Source organism: Ambystoma mexicanum, chromosome 1q, assembly GCF_040938575.1.
Source record: "Ambystoma mexicanum isolate Mex_15411 chromosome 1q, UKY_AmexF1_1, whole genome shotgun sequence".
Classification (NCBI taxonomy): Eukaryota; Metazoa; Chordata; class Amphibia; order Caudata; family Ambystomatidae; genus Ambystoma; species Ambystoma mexicanum.
Genome location: NC_090922.1, coordinates 224,190,295 through 224,207,606, shown reverse-complemented (window position 1 = coordinate 224,207,606; position 17,312 = coordinate 224,190,295). Strand labels below are relative to the sequence as shown.

General features: G+C 46.2%; 1 protein-coding gene across 2 annotated transcripts in view; it reads left to right on the top strand.

Annotated features, from left to right (window-relative positions):
• The window catches only part of LOC138526876 (uncharacterized), a 1,504,711-nt gene that overhangs the window by 1,368,354 nt on the left and 119,045 nt on the right, over positions 1-17,312 (top strand). For both annotated transcript variants that reach the window (XM_069637661.1, XM_069637652.1), the window contains one exon: positions 13,863-13,955. In XM_069637661.1, coding sequence (XP_069493762.1) covers positions 13,863-13,955 — 93 coding nt within the window. The remainder of the gene's footprint in view (positions 1-13,862; positions 13,956-17,312) is intronic.

Below are 17,312 nucleotides of genomic sequence, written 5' to 3'. Positions count from 1 at the left end.
CCTTCACTCTTCCTCTGCGATCACTCTCAAACATCCTAAATTCAGGACAGCCAAATTTGGAGGTACTACTCTTGATGCTCAGGGTCCCCTTCTTTGGAACCCACTCCCAGTTAGGATACGGCGGATCCAGAGCTATACCGTGTTCAAACGTGCCATAAAAACTCACTTCTTCAACCTGGAATAACCCTCTGACTCTTCTTCCTTTCTGCCTCTTATGCCTGTTTGTCTTCATCTTTGTTTTGTTCTTTGTGCATCCTGAGGCCTTCGGGCATGTTGGCACGTTCCAAAAATTAAAATAAATAAAATAAATAAATTAAATAAATAAGGAGTAAGGATAAAACTACGGCCGGGAGCGCAGAGCCACCGGGCACGATTCAGGAGGCGCTAGCCGCGATTGCGGACCTGAAAGTCGCCTGGGAAACTAAATTGGGACTGGCCATGAACGAACTGAAGGTGGCACTGGATCTTCAGGTTGGGGTGGTCCAAGAAGAGGTAAACCTACTTAGACAAGATGTTCGGACATTGGCAGAGCGTACCGGGGACTTAGAAAAAGAAATGGGCTCGAACACAGCAGATTGCGCCGCCCATAAATCGGAACTGCATGCCCTAGTGCTGCATGCCCTAGTGCAGCGTGTGGGACCTAGAGAGCAGGTTGGAGGAAGCAGAAGGACGTGCCCGACGGAATAATATCCGCATCAGAGGACTGCCTGAGGGGGCTGAAGGGCCCAACTCAACGGAATATGTCGAAACCATGTTACTGCAGGAAATAACTGGAGGGGTGCTGACCCAGGGGTTTGCGGTTGAAAGGGCGCACAGAGCCCTGATGAGGAAGCCGCCACCAGGGACCCCTCCCAGGCCATTGATTGCGAAGATCTTGAATTACCGGGATCGGGAAAGGATACTCGAATTTTTCCGGAAGGGCGGATCAATTGAAAAGGGGGCAGCGAAGATAACTGCATACCCGGATTACACCTTGCAGGTGCAGTGCAGTAGAATGAACTTTGGGGCTTTGAAAAGAAGACTGCGAGAAACAGGCCTCAAGTATATGCTGCTTTACCCGGCCAAATTGAAGGTGTTCCACAAGAACAGAACTTTGTTTTTTGAAACCCCAGAGGACGCCCTGGGGTGGCTGGGCACGCAGAGCTGCACCCAAGAATCGGGAATCCAGACGGAAGGTGAAGGAGATAAGTAATAGGCGGCTGCGGCACCATGGGTGACATAGCGCAAGACATTGGGATTGGAATATAGTATTAATGGTGGCTTACAGGGAATGCGCTGTTCGGGATGTACATGCACGCATGATCCGTTTGAACTGAATAATCTCAACCACATAAGCGGGAGCTCCTGGGAGCCAGTCCTTGTACCCCCATAGTGTTAAGCTTAGTTAGGTAACTGGTAGTCCAGTGACACCCTGCTGGCCTCTTGTCCTCGGGTATTCCGAGGAGAGACCAAACGCGGGTGGGCCTGAGATCCAGGGATGGAGCTGGGCATATGTTGGGGCCGGCAGGGGATAGGGGGGATGGAAAGCGTTGTGTGCAGTGGGTTGTAGTTGGGGTTGGGAGAGAATTGAGCCAAACTCTGTGTCATCAGGTGCATAAAGGGAAACTGAGAGGAGAGGCAGGACATCAAGTCAATGGCGTTGGGTAATCTTGGAACGTGCGGGGCCTCAATAGTTACCTAAAACATAACAAAGCAATGATGTATCTTAGGAGGATGAGGATTGATATAGCTTTATTACAGGAAACCCACCTCACCAAAGAGAAACTGGAGGTGGTTAAGAGAAAATGGAAGGGGAGTGTCACGGGTGCCACGTACTCAGCGTATGCAAGAGGGGTCGCCATATGGGTGGCACCGCATGTGCCATTTCAGCTGCTCCAGCCGACAATAGATCCAGAAGGTAGAATGGTGGTGGCGGGGGGGGCTCCTGGAGAACCGAGAAGTGAACATTATAAACTTATATGCCCCTAACCAAGACACAGCGGCTTACTTTAGGTCTTTGTATAGTAAAATCAGCCCCCTGCTAGGCGGTGCTATACTGTGGGGAGGTGATTTCAATTGCACCCTGAACCCCAAGGTGGATAGGTCAGATAGTAAGCCAGAAAAACCCACTCCTGCGGCCAAAGCGTTTGGGGCACTGTTGACGGATCTCAAACTGGAGGATGTGTGGAGGCGGTTGCACCCAACAGACAGGCAATATTCACATTACGCAGCACCGCATGACCTGCACACCAGGCTGGATTATGTTTTCGCCACCGCTGAAATAGCGGGAGAAATGGTGGGAGCTGAATATAAGGCCCGGGAGCTTTCAGACCACTCCCCCCTGGTCCTGGAGTGGCGATACCACCCCCCCTGGGGCGCGTATCCCAATGTGGAGGCTCAGGGCGGAGGCCGTACAGGACCCGGGATTCCGGGAGGACCTAAAGGAGGCCATCACGGAATACTTGGACATTAATACTGGCAGTGTGCAATCGGTGGGTACGGTTTGGGAGGCATTCAAGGTGGTGGTACGTGGGGTAGCCATATCAAAATCCAGGGGGCTCCAAGGGGGTATAGAACAGGAGCTGCAGGAAACAAAAGGAAGCTAGAAGAATTGATGCATAAGGGGGGGGACTACCCAGGAAGATGGCGCAGAAATAAGGGAGTTGCAGGACGCTAGCGGGTGGCTCTGGGATAGGCTATGTAAACTGAATTATAGGAAATACGCAGAAAGTCAGCATGCGGGTGAAGACAAGCCGGGCAGACTGCTGGCCTGGTTATATAAAAATGAGACACCCCGACCGGTGATTAGAGAAGTCAGGGGTGAGGAGGGCCAGATCCATAATACACAAGAGGGGGTGAATGAAGAGTTCCTTAGATATTATAAATGCCTGTATGAGGACGCAGGCGGAGATATGGGTTAAGAAATTCAGGATACATTACAAGACATAGATCTGCCCACCTGGGACGATCTGGAACGAGCAGACTTGGATGCCCCAATCACCTCAGACGAACTGGAGACAGTGATCCAACACCTGCCCACGTTCAAAGCACCTGGGTCGGACGGATTACCCAGTGAGTTTAATAAAGCTTACAAGCAAGAGCTGCTCCAGCTGCTGCTGGCCATGTTTAATGAGGCCTACGAACAGGGAGGGTTGCCGGAGTCTCTGCGAGAAGCGGTGATCATCCCGCTCTTGAAACCGGGCAAGCCAGAGGCGGACTGTGGGTCCTACAGGCCCTTGTCGATGCTCAACCAAGATAGCAAAATACTCACAGCGGTGCTCGCCAACAGGCTCATACGAGTGATTGGCAAACTGATACACCCAGACCAATTAGGCTACGTCCCCGTCAAACATTACTGACAATCATAGAAGGTTACATCATATTATCGATCAAACAGAGAAAGACCCGGGTGACTGGCCATTGTGTCGTTGGATGCGATCAAGGCCTTCGATTCAGTGAGGTGGCCATGGTTGATGGCGACCCTAAAAGGGTACGGGATGGGGCCGGGATACATAAAATGGGTCAAGATGCTATACAGCGGTCCGATCGCAAGGGTTAAAACAGGCGCCATAATCTCAGATAAATGCCGATTTAGCAGGGGGACCAGACAGGGATGTCCATGGTCGGCCATGTTGTATATTCTTGCGTTGGAGCCGCTGGCAGTCTGCCTCAGGCAACAATACGGAGAGGTGGGGATTCGTACGGCAGGAGGCACACACCTGATATCGTTGTTTGCCGATGACATGCTCCTCTACCTGCGCTTCCCAGAAGAAAACTTGCAATATGTCCTGGAGGTGATGGAGCGCTACGCCACCCTCTCGGGCATATTGGTGAACCCAGGGAAGTCTAGCGTGTTCCCCTTGGGAGATACAGGGGCATTCCACCGGAGAAACTGCCCATTTTGCAGATACCCTGGCAGACCGAGACATTTCGATACTTAGGCATAAATGTGTACCACAGGATAGAAACAGAGCATAAACACAACATGGAGAAAGCAGTCGAAGGCATCAAAAACAGCATGGTGTATTGGTCTAGATTGGCCTTGGCCATGATGGGAAGAGCAGCTCTGATCAAGATGGTTGTTTTGTCTAGACTGCTACACTTTTTTGTAAATGTTCCATTCTTGATCCCTAAACGCTTCTTTGTCAGACTGCATGGCCTGTGCAGGAGCTTCATATGGCACAATTCTAGGAACAGGGTGGCCCTTTGGAAATTACAAAATTCGTGTGATAAGGGGGGTATAAACCTGCCGAATTTTGAATCGTATTATCTGGCGGGACAGCTACTTTACGTGGCTAGGTGGTTGTATGAAGATGAATCTGCAGAAGCCAGGCTTTTGCGGGGTGACACTGCCCCCTATTTCCTTAGAGAGACAGTTTGGTTACCTAAAGCAAAAATGAGGGGGTGGGGAGACTGCTGGAGCTGGGCTGGGAGGTCTGGCGTAGAGCATGGCAAACAGTGGGTGTCCCGGACCCGCTTTCTCAACAGGTCCCATTGGTGGTGTTATGCGGGGGAGACTCCCAACTGATTAAAGGGGTCCGCAGATACTGGGAACCAGTGGGCCTGGCCACCCTGGGTGACATATGGCAGGAGGGAGAGGCATTGGGATTCCAGAGACTAATGGAGGAGACCGGGGTGCATAAAGGCCAACATATTACTTATTCTAGAATTATGAAACGGGTGAGGTAGCCCGAAACAGTACTGGCAGAACAACCCGAGGCCACCATAGAAATGATGTACGACATCTCGGAGGGCGGGCACGAAATATCTAGGATATACGAGTTAGTGAGTACGAAAGCGGGGAAGGAGTTGCTCCAACTAAGGCATGACTGGGAGGATGAGGTGGGAGAACCCATGACAGATGGACAATGGGACAGGGCACAAAGGTACCATAAGAAGGTGTCCCGGAATGCGAGACTTCAGCAGATCCAACTATATGTCACCCATAGGGCATATTTGACCCCCGGCAGAATAGCTAGGTTCGGAGGCTCGGCTGTACAGAAATGTCCCAGGTGCGGGAAGGAGTAGGCTGGGTTACTGCACATGTTCTGGGCTTGTCCGGAAGTAAATAGATTCTGGATAGAACTGAAAACAAGATTGGCTAACAGTGGGGTGGTGTTTAACGTTGGATCTGCTTGGGCATGTATGCTTGGGAGCTTTCCCAGACCACGTAACCTAAAGCACACTAGCAAAATGAAGGACCTGGTTTATGTCTTGGCCAAGCTCAGAATTGCAATGTGCTGGAAAGCGGCCCACCGGCCTAGAGTGGAGGTTTGGTGGGCAGACCTCCTGAAATGGGCAGAGGCAGAAACTGGGGCCTGGTATGAAGCAGTGACTAGAGGTGGGGAGGAAGAGGTGGGTCCCCTGATAGCCTGGAGGCAAATGGTGACTTCGTTGGTAAACCCCCACCAGGCCAACCACGAAGCAGATGACTTGCATGAGATGACGATAACAGAGGGGGGAGGACAGAAGAGAACATTTTATAATGTAACGTTTTAACACTGATCATGAATGTTCTAATTGGTTGTAATGATTGGAGTGTTTGTCTGGAAAATAAAAATTATTCCCAAAAAAACAAATTAGTATTAAAATGATACACAATTATATACTCCCCCCTGAGCCCCCCAATAATTTGCAAGTAGTTATGAACTGGTTCCGCACAGCGTTGGTCACTTAGACTCCTAAGTCACGCTATGTTTGTCGTAGGCCAACTTATATAGGTTTCTGTTATATATGGCTTGACTCTGCCGGACATTTATCAGGGGCCGAATTGTGTCTATTTTAGGATGATTTGTGGTAGAGTCCACTATTATATCGCCCTTGTTTTCCTGAGGATCCCTATGTGAGAAGGACACAATACAATCTACTAACTAGACCTAGCACAAAACCCCTACCTCACGGGGTCACAGGTTAGATGTTAATTTATCTACCGGAGTGGTGTAGCTGAATATACAACATCCGACCACACTGTAATTCTTTGTGTGGCGGCACCTATCTTTCCTATGTCAGGATGAATATCAGCTTGTCCTGTTTAGCCTCACTCATCAGGGATAGAAACAACACCCACTTACACAATTGGCATTTGTACAATTTTTGTTTACCACTCTCCTTCATTTACTCTCCTTCATTTCCCAATTTCAATAAATCACAAGATGTCTCTTGTCTTACCTCATCCTTAGAGGAGGATTTTGTAAGGTGGTTTCCCCCTCAGGATTGGATATGAATGTTCAACGTCACCATAAACCCTTCTTGTTATGGCTCCCAAACTTTAGGGCTGTAAGAAATATAGAGGCGCCAAGTATAATAAGCGCTATGTCTTATACCAATCACCTCTGTTCCTGCTGACCAACATTATATCAGTTTACAACTTACTTCAGGGTGTCCCTCTCTCAACACGTTCTCACTGTCAAAAGTCAGGTGTGCCAGGCCACTTGTGCCCATATTAGACCTGAAACGAGCCACAAAGTATTGAATTGAGGTTGATGTCTCTGGGGCCGTAAGCCTCTACAAATTTACATTTCACTACTCTTAGGTAGGAAATCGTACCCTCTCTACGGTCGATGTTGTATTGTCTAATCATCAGGAGCTGAAAATGGCGCTGCGTTAATTTATCTATATAAAACGTAGTGACGTCATCGCGTAGCGCGATGACATCATCTCCGTCACAACGTAGCCCCAAAATTGCTACTTTTGTAGCCACTCAGTCTCTCAATTAATGGACAATTGAGACAATGAATGGAGTCCGTCACTATTCCACCAACTCATGCACACGGGCACATGAGATCCCAATGAATCAGTGATCCCAGCAAAATAATGACAGCTCAGCGTTCCTTCTACAGGGGGAATCACAACTATTCAGACTGGGACCAGGATCCGACCCAAACAACCAGTTAAAAAAGGGTTGGCTGACACCTGTCATCTAACGTACACCTAGGAGTAGCAATGCTGTACATAAGAGTAATTAAACACGCTACAGCCACAACAGTTTTATTTTAGGCAACCACTAAAGTAGAATGTTCTAGAACCACCAATGCCCATCCACAGGCACTATGTATCTCTGCCACAGCAGGTTTAATATAACACAATAAGGAATTGGGATATAATGGTATAAGACAAACAGACACTGACCGCCTGGCATTGAGATCACTCACATATGAGATATAGTGCATGTAACACAAATGGCTTGCTTTTTCGGTATATGTCTTACCCACCATGCTATTCTGAGCGCAAAAAAGAGAAAATCTCTTAACTCTCCTATTTCACTCCTTTCTCCCCTCTTTCTCTGCTTCCCAACATCAAAATAAACAGAGGAACAACTGTATTTTTAAACACCAGTAATAATCAATGTCAAATGTATATTGTACCACACATGATTATTGACATATGTATGCTTACAATTAATGCTTTATTCAGTTGCACTAACTGATGTATCACATTCAAGCCTCAAATTGACTTGAAATCAACTGTGAATTTGCAAATGCCAATTAGGCCAACAGTCATGATTTCATGCGTGACTGTATTTATGAATAATTGCCTGTACACTTGTACATAATGACATATAACTTAGTGTACAAACGCTAACATACAAAAAGTAAGAGCCTTGATAAAGCCTGCAGCAGGGCGAAACATCAGCATGTACCGCCATACGATTAATGTTGGCTCAAATAACAACACACAATACGTGTATTAGGCTTATACAGTAACACTCAAGTTTTGTGTTAGACTGTTGATACCGACATTTGCTGTTTCCAATTATTATCTTGAATAAATATCTAACGTACACTTCTTGCGGACTGAATATTTCTTGGCCATGGCACAATGCCTTGCCTAACTAACAAAGAACAAATGTGTCTTGATTGACTAGGGGAATGTCAATTACAGTTAGGTAACTGCAGCCGGCTAGCACACACTGAAATAACCACCCCAGATAACGAAGAGTGGTGCGCAAACTTACCACTTTCCCCAAACCCCATAAACCTATTAAACGCAGTAAGTCAGTGCAGCCGCATTGGACAAAGAATGTCCACATATTGCACCATTAGGGATGAAGACACAAGGGCACTATTCACACGTAGGGGCACTACAGATCACCCCTTTAGAAACCATACTCTGAATGAGGAAAGCCTATGTGAAAAATGTGTCAAAATGAAACGACTTTCAATTAAAGAAATTAACAAGTATTATGAAAGAGCCACAATGCAGAACTATTTAGACAATGAACAGATCCTTCGTGGTTTAAGAATACAAACATTCCCAAACTTTAACAACACTGATGATTCTGACTTAGCAGACGAATGGGAGAGAAAACTTAATTTGAGTTCCAAAGTGATAGAACTGCTAATACAACATTCGGACAGGGAACACGAGAGTAGAAAAAGATAGGGAAATAATTTGGAAAGAAATTCAAGAAATGGACACCTTAGAGGCAACTAAAAAGCAAAATTACAAAACTATGGATAACATTCTGTAAGGAACTGTCAACGCTATCGGCTTTGTCACTCAGCTTCAAGAAGAGTTCTTTTGTCAAAACTGTCCGATACACTGTTCCCTTCTCCCAACTCCTCCAGACCTGAATGTTCCAAAGTGTCTTCAGTTAGTTCAGACTCCTTTCAGGTGGTTCCGGTAATCTTGGTCTTTTATCGTGAAGGGCAAATTAACAAATATCCAAATACAGATCGTTGGTGACAGCAATCACCCTTAAACCTAAAAGGTAAGTAAAGTTCTGTCCAATGTTCAAAGAATAGAGTTTATAGTTGTGTAAGTAGCACGGTGTGAGGAAACACCAGAGGATGTTGTCAGGCAGCAGAGAAGGGCCTGCAAGCAGTGCGGCGTCAGGAAATACCAGAGGATGTTGTCAGGCAATAAAGCAGGGTCTGCAAGCAGCACGGTGTCAGGCAACACCAGAGGATGTTGTCAGGCAATAAAGCAGGGTCTGCAAGCAGCGTGGTGTCAGGGAACACCAGAGGATGTTGTTAGGCAGCAGAGAAGGGTCTGCAAGCAACGCAGCATCGAGAAACACCGGACGAAAATGAAATACCAGAAGAGAAGAATAGATAGAAAAAGTATGAAGCACGGAGATCCGTTAAAGAGAGTAAGAGGAAGAAGAAGAGTAAGGACAGAGCCGTCAAGACCAAGAGGAAGGAAAAATATGGTAAGGTAACAAAAGGATATACCTTACCTCCTCCGTGAAATCAACAGAGTGCAACCCACGAAAATATACCTGAAAGATGCAAGCATCCGAAAGTGACAGAGAGGGCAAAAGGCAACTACACTAAAGGTGAGGTGGAAAAAGTATTAAAGGCAAGTTCAAGGAGCAAAAACAGAGCGCTAGCGTATTGAGTAGGGAAAACTTCGATACAATGCATCAGAGTTATGGGGAGTGAGATGTAAATACGTCTCAGCGGCCATATTGAAAAAAGCATAGACCGCTAAGACGGAAATACCTCCAACCATTTTAGGAGTGTCTCCATTTGAGCCAAACCCTCCATGGCTGATGCATTACATCTTTATCCTCACCTGATTCTTCAGGACTGGAAGTTGATTCCTTGTTTCTTCCTTTCTTTTTCCTTCCTGTGGTATGTTTCTTCGTGAAGAGATATAGCCTACCTCGAAGGGAAGCCACTATGCCTGCCTGGTGAGCTGGCGGGCTAGTGCCCCCCTTCTCCGAGGTAGCCAAGCAGGAGAAAAGCCTGGAAGGCGGAAAACCCCTGAGAGTGTAGTTTTCCGAAGTGAAGTCCAGTCCGGTATGCTGATCAGGTGAGAGGTTCAGCGAGAGTAGAGGAGAGTTCCAAACAGCGTGGGGTCAGGGAACTAGAGGACCCCCACGCTGTACCAAGGAGCCAATGGAGGAGGAAATTAGGTAGGAGAGTGGACTGCCACCTGGGGCTGCGGCAGAGTGCCGAAGAAATTAGCAGAGCAGCCGGAATATCGCGGCTGTTTGAGCAGAGGAAAGGAGGAGGGTCAGAGGAGGGACAGAGGAGCTCTGTCTGTGAGCGCGGTCCGGGAAAGCAAGGGGTAAGAGCACAGCGAGAGATAGCAAGCCAGTGCAAAGCTGAGAACAATGCGGGAGAGCCAGGAAACCTAGACAGAGTCTCACCTATAGGCGAGAAGCTTGGGTTGCAACGCATCAGCTTACCGGATCTGAAGGAATATAAGAGTGTTGGCGGTGGCCATCTTGGAAATGACTAGACCGGCACATCAAACTATGGGATTAACGTGCTGTGCACGCTCAATGGCGGATCAACCACCTATTCCATAAGCACCAGGCCATACCGCGTGTGACAGGAACTCATGGTGGCAACAGTAAAGACAGACACAAGTGATCAGTTCAAGGGTGTTTATTAAACTGTATAATTGGTGAGAAAAACACCTAATCTAAACCAAAGTCTAAGATGGGAGCAAGCTACGACCATCAAATAATAATAAGGCAGTCCTAGTGGCGTCTTGTCTTACAACTAAGTTACATATTAGTGGGGGATAATGTTCTCAAGAAAAGAAAGTGTTCACCAAAGGATAGGTCAGGATGGTATGGCTGGGGTCTCCCTTGCCTGCATTTTTAGCACGGAACAAGGCAGGACCTTTGAGCACAGCACACTCATTGTTCTCGCTAGCACAAGATTACAGTTCCTTTCAACGATGCCAGGACCTTCTGGGGCCAAGTCTCTTTCCTGCAAAGTCTCTTGCCTTAGAAGGTCTGCTGAACCATAAACAATAAACAAAACAAAGGTTCCTTTGGTAATCTTTCACGTTGGGCGATTGCTCTTCGCCCCTTGGATCCCCCTCAGCCGGGCTCTGATCCTTCTTGCAACATTGGCCTCCCTCAATCGGGTTCACTACGGCCTTTCACTAAAAATTATATCATTCAAAAGTCTCAATGGGCCTCATTACGAGCATGGCAGTAGCCATGCCTGTATGGCAGGCACGGCTACCGCCATGCTCGCTACCGGCCCCGCCACCCGCGATTGGGCAATAACCGGCCCATTACCAGTTGAATGGGCCCGTAATTGCCCATTCGCGGGTGGCGGTAATGCCAGGCTCCCGATCCCCATTCTGCCCAATAGGGCAGATTGCACCGGCATCGTTAATAACGGTGCCGGTGCAATCACGAGTTCTGCTCGCGGGTGCTACACAGCCCGCCCGGTAAGACATGGTGGGCTGTCAGGAACCCGCGAGCAGAACTAGTAATGCGGCGGGACGGTATGAATGGTGCCGGTGCCTTACCGGCACCGTTCATACCGTCACCGCAAGGGTCCTAATGAGGCCTAATGTCTTTTTAAACAACTATTCATTGTGGACATCCCTCAGCCGGGTTCACAGTTGTCCTCACAATGCTCATGGGTATATCACTATTTACCCTCTATTCGCAGGCATCCCTCTGTTGGGTTCACATTTGCCAATTTCACAGTTCAGTCAGTTTTCTCCAACGTGTCAGACTTTCGAGTGTACGAGGGATTTTGCTCGACCCTTGTAGGACCGCTTCGACACTTCACACCAGCCTCTCCTACGGCCTCCCATACTAGGTTCTGATTCATATATCTGTAAGTGCCAAATTGTTTATGGTATTGTAATATGTGTACACCATCTGCAATGCCTAAATATGTATGTATACACACACCCTGAATTGTCTTGCAACTTGTGCATTTTTTCACGTATGCCTATCTTAGGTTCATACTATGACTATTAATTATTTACAGCGACCAATTCCATTCTTGTGTCTTTCACCATCCACATGCACATCGAATGTATCCAATTCTGTACGCACACACGCAGTTTGTACATATTTTTGCTGGCCCCAGCGCGTTATGACATTACGGGACCGTGTGCATGATATTGGCCACACAGCTCTTTGTAGTTCTTGGACTACAATCCCCACTAGGCCTCATGCAGGAACGTCAGACATCACGCGGCCGGATGCAGCCTATCACGGATACTTTCACTTTCGCTTCCCTCCGTGCCACACCTCCCTCCTGATTGGTCCACTTAGCAACCAGAATCTGCAGATTATCCACCACTCTGACTCCATGAGCTGTGTTTCCTACACCGCTCCACCAGTCTCCATCACACAGCGCTGAGTGAGACTGTATAGCGACCTTATCGTTCCTCCGACGGTAAGCTCCATACAAATGCACTTTGCAGTGTATTTGTTGGCACAAACCAGCCACTATTAAGTACTTAAAAATTATAAATCAAATACGTCCACTGAGATCAATACCCAGCCTAACAGCCTTTTCACTCCAACAGATACAACACGGACAGTGTTGCCCTTCACTTCCATCCTGAAGAAGGCCACGCCATCAACTAGCTCACATCCATCGCTACAGGTGGCCGAAACACTACAGTGTCGATCTGCGACACAACGCCTTGTCTTACTGTGCTGTTCTACACGTTTTGTTGTGTGTTTTGTTTTACGATACCCATGGACCACTAGCAGTCCTGGGCAGCACTTACTCTTGTTTATACTGTAATGTCCAATTGTCCTTTCCAGATTGTGCATGAATATGAGGAAACCACCCTCAATATGTAAGAGGACGGTACATAGTAGTACCACCAATTGTAAAATTGTCCAATCTGTCCGTTATCTGTCCTTTTGTAACTAAAGCAATACCTATCATCTTGCTACAACTTTTGAGATTTAATAAATTAATCCAAAATGTATGCTGTTTTGATCTCCCATCCTGATTTTTTCTTTAGCCTGATGATAGGCCAGGATCAGACCCGGGTACTGTCCTTAACTGGTTTTCTTGATCAGATACAAAAAAAAATAACGGAGTTACTATGAAGTGCACTGACCAATCTCGCTGTTTTTCCTGAAGTGATGCTTTATGCAAATTGTTTTATGTAACTTGTTTGAATATTTTTGTACTTGTTTTATATTAGAACGTTAATTTGACTTTGTCATGTTTTTGTATCAAGTGAATGGTTTATACTTTTGTCTGAACCATAACACATAATAATAAAAAACTAAAATATAAAATGTGATTCTGTTTACGTAGAAATAGTACGTACATATGACAGATGGTGAAGATATCATAAAAACGTATGATCCACATGACACTATCTTCTTGCGCATCAAGATAATGAGTCTGTGTGTTTTAAGCTGTGTAGCCAAAGTGGGATGTCTCTGCTTCATAACTCCTACCTAGTTAAATGCACCGATATTCAAATATGTACTACATAGGCCGCAGAGAAACTATTTCAATTCCCAGCTTTAATGATAGATGCTTCAGCTTACAATACATTGCCGACTAATCCCAAATCTTGGAAAAGGTCTGAAGATGAAGTCTAAACTAATCTGATTGAAAGCATGCTCTGAATCTAATGATCCAACAGCAAAAGCTCAATGCAGTCAACAAGCAGATGTCTAAAATAGTTGATGTTGATTTGCATGTTATGCACTCCCTCTCGACCCTTATAAATCCCATGTGTTGCTTGCTGGACAATTATTAAACAAGGTGTTTGGCACACCCAGTAATGTATTCGCACTAGGTCATTAATCTAGGAAACGTATAACAATTTACATGGGAAGAATCATTTCAGTGACAAAACATGTGGCCCATTTCGCAACGCTGATTAGGCAATATGAATGCCCAGTGTTTCTTTTTGAGTTACGTGGCAAATGTTAAAAAGCGTCATTTATTTAGGAATTGTTTGCGATCCCTTAGTATGCCCAATGTTTTATTTAGCTCGGTTTTCTTCTTGTTAAAGAATGTCCAATCCAAATGTTTTCTTAATTACAGATTTCTTCAATTCATGAACATTTCTAGCATGTTTAGGAAGTGGTAAATGCTTTTCGCAGTGGTTATGTAATGGATGCGAGTTCAAGGTACAATGTCACCTTCCTTTCACTGATCTTGTTTGTTGTCTCCATCTTTGTTGTCTTTTAGCCGGATGCACTGGCTGAAGTGGATCCTCCCTTCGCTGACCAAGGCTCACCCTTGATCATGAATGAAGCCAGTTCTGAAATATTTAAGCAGGAGGTGAGCATTGTTTTTTCTGTCGCTGACCCTGCTATGTGGGAGGAACATAATTGGAAGTACTGATAGCTTGGTACAAAGCTTGGGATAGATGGAGGCATGCCATGCACCCAATTGCATCAAGCTTTTTTTTAGTTTGGGGCATTAGACAGTGCTGAATCACCACCTGTAAGCCAAAACTATTGCATTGAATACAGCTAGGAGGGAGAGGACATATGAAAACACACCGTTTGTGGATGTTGTTTATTTACCCAACCATTGACTTCCCATGGACATACTAACAACTCACCTGGGATCTCTCTGAGCTAGCCCTATCAAGCAGTAACATAAAACATTGACCTCTAGCGTTATTTCTAAACAGTCTGCTGGGAGTTAATGGCTTAATTGTAGATGTAAATGTGCTACTGGTGTAATAAGCAGGTCTTAAACAAGCGTGCCTTCAGCCACTTCGTTGATATCTGTTGCTTGCCCCAAAGACCTGTAAAAAAACGAGCATGTGTGTGTATGGTTTAAAAAGGCATTTGCCAGGCACCGTTATCATGTGTCCAGGTACTCGTACAATTTTCCGGCTGTTGCCATCTTGTGGGAAGGTAGAACCATCATAGTAGTGCCTGACAAATGTCATTTCCAACTCTACAGAAACGCCACAGCAGTTGACTTTGTAATATGCTGCAATGTTTCTAAATCCATCGAAGCTTCTTGTGACAACTGACAACTTAAGTAGACCTAGAAACAAAGATACTAGCTATTTATCTAATTCTAGAACACTTCTTTTTGTGTACCGTTCACGCTTTGCCGTCTACCGCTAGGACATTGGGCCTCATTACGACAGTGGCAGCCACGGTATGAACGGTGCCGGTAAGGCACCGGCACCGTTCACACCAGGCCGCCACATTACGAGTGCTGCTCGCAGGTGCCGCTTTGCACGCCTGGCCAGTCCAGGCGTGCAGAGCGGCACCCGCAAGCAGAACAGGATGGTAGCAACGGTACCGTTGCTACCATCCTATAACGGTACCATTGCTACCATCCTCCCCATTCCCATTGAGCCCTACGGGGGCTCAAATGGGATTGTGGACGTACCGGCTCCTGGTCCCGCGAAAGGGAATTACCGGGCCCTCCAAGGTCGGAATGGGCCGGTAAGTCCCCTTTTGCGGGACCCGGACCCGAGTTTGGGGGTAGCCATGCCCTTGTTAAGTTATTTAGTCTTGTAGTTGGTTCCGGCATTGGCCGCTTAGGGGAGTTGTTGGTGTTTATGCTGACATATTGCCACTTTGAAGATCTTGGGCAGAAGAAGATGAAAAGGTGGAAAGCGGCAACATGACTTATTTTTGGTTGATTGTTTATCAGGTGGTTAGCTTTTTGCTCATAGGAATAATGCACTTGAATAAATATGAATGACATGCGAATTGAGCAATCGCAAGAAATGTGCCCAGGCACTAAGCATTGACTATATTAAATTCAGTTATCAGTTGTTTTGAACCCTTTTAAAAATAATAGACGGACACTTGAAGTTGCTGGAATTTTTAAAAGATAATGTGCTCTATATTCTGCCTCAGATAACCGATTGTCGGTTGTGCCTGTGCTGAAAAGGCTAACTAGGATTAAAATGCTATTCGAGAATTAGGCTCATTTTTTCTGGCTCTGGTTGAATGACTCCCAAGAAATGTCAGTATTATACAAAAACTCTAGTAGGAAATTTACTTTTGCCACTACTTGCATTAAATGAGGTTTAAATAGTCAGCGATGCAACAGGAAGCTGATATCGTTGTGTTGACAGAGTGAACTCCTTATCAGGGCTAGGGCCCAGAAGGCCTTGCAGGGCTCCATAAGCAAAGGGCTTATGGAGCAAAGGGCTGTTATTGCCACTACAAGCAACAGCTGTAGTCATATGGCCTGGGTCAGGGTGACCACAATTTCACTTTCCTAAGGTCAGGAACAATCCTTGTACCGGCTCTGTCCCTCACGTGTTTATTTGATTTACAATCGGCTAAGCCTGCCTCTGCAACATTCGCTCAGTGCTTTACTAATGGTGGGCCAGCCCTGCGCAATACTCAAGTTCTACATTCATAAACGGTGGCAGCCCGGCCCTCCTCATTATTGGCCATGCCCCTGGCTCTTTGTTACACATTTGCCTTCAACACCAATGTGGAGGCAGGAATGGCATTCTGCGGATGATTTGTGTGTAATTGGTTATGTATTCTGTATTGTGTTGTGTTTAGTTGGGTGTTGCCAAGTGTGTGCATTTTGTGGTGGTTTTTGTTAGGGAGTTTTCGTAAAGTCCACCTGTGGTAGGACTGATGAAGACTCACTCTTAAATGTACAGGGATCCAACTCAGAGGTTTGGCCTGAACTACCCAAAAGGTTTGGTAGCTATAATCGATGAGGCAGGCTTGGTCTAGGAGAAGGAAGAGGGCTGTAGGTGAGTGCAAAGACCTTTGAGCACACTTATAGTTAAAGAAAAACGTACACACTGTCGTTATATACAATATGGTTATTTATTATATATACTCGGACAATGTTAAAATCACTACAGTTCAGGTAAATAAAAATAGTTCACACAGATAGTTATATACATAGATATTTGCTGTTGCAATACTCAGTTCAATAGTAGACTGTTAGATGATAAACAGCTAAGTATAGAGATGCTTCAGGTTAGCAAATCATTCATCAACCAACATTTACATAATTAGCAATACTGGTAGGTAAGCCTTTACTTTAGACGTCCAACCCTATCTGGGGAATGAGTGTCTCAAAAAGTCAGATGGGGATACTGGGTGACGAGTGACCCTTGTGCGGCAGAACAAAGGAAGGAAAGTTGTCAAATATCAGAAGAAGCTTTCTCGTAGCAAGTAAGTCATAGAATTTGATTCACAAAGGGTTCAGGAAGGATTTCAGCCTCTAGGATGGATGTCCTTAGACCTGGGAGAACACAGTTGGGTCGTCCACCCCAGTGAAGCTCAGGAGGAGCCAATAGCAACACAACAACTGCCTAGGTAAGTACCCAGGAGTCAGTACCTTTTATGATGATGAAGAACAACTTCACCGACCGGTCCACAAGGTAAGACAACAGCAGCTTCGGTTCGGGTCTCAGTCTTTGGCAGCTGGAGGAAGAACTTTTGGCAGGAGCAGATGGTCAGACTTGGTCACAGCGATGCCCAGTAGACGGTCTCCGCGACACTTGGTTGTGGAAGCTCGGCACAGGCTTGGTGGCAGCGACGGTTGTCACCCGTCAGACTTTCTTCCTTTTCTCGGTCCTCGACTCTTCTGAGAGGACTTCTATGATTGGGATGGAGTCTCTGTAGGCCCAGACAGATTCCCTTAAGTTTGCAGCCAGAACCGCGCTTGACGAGATGGTGCACC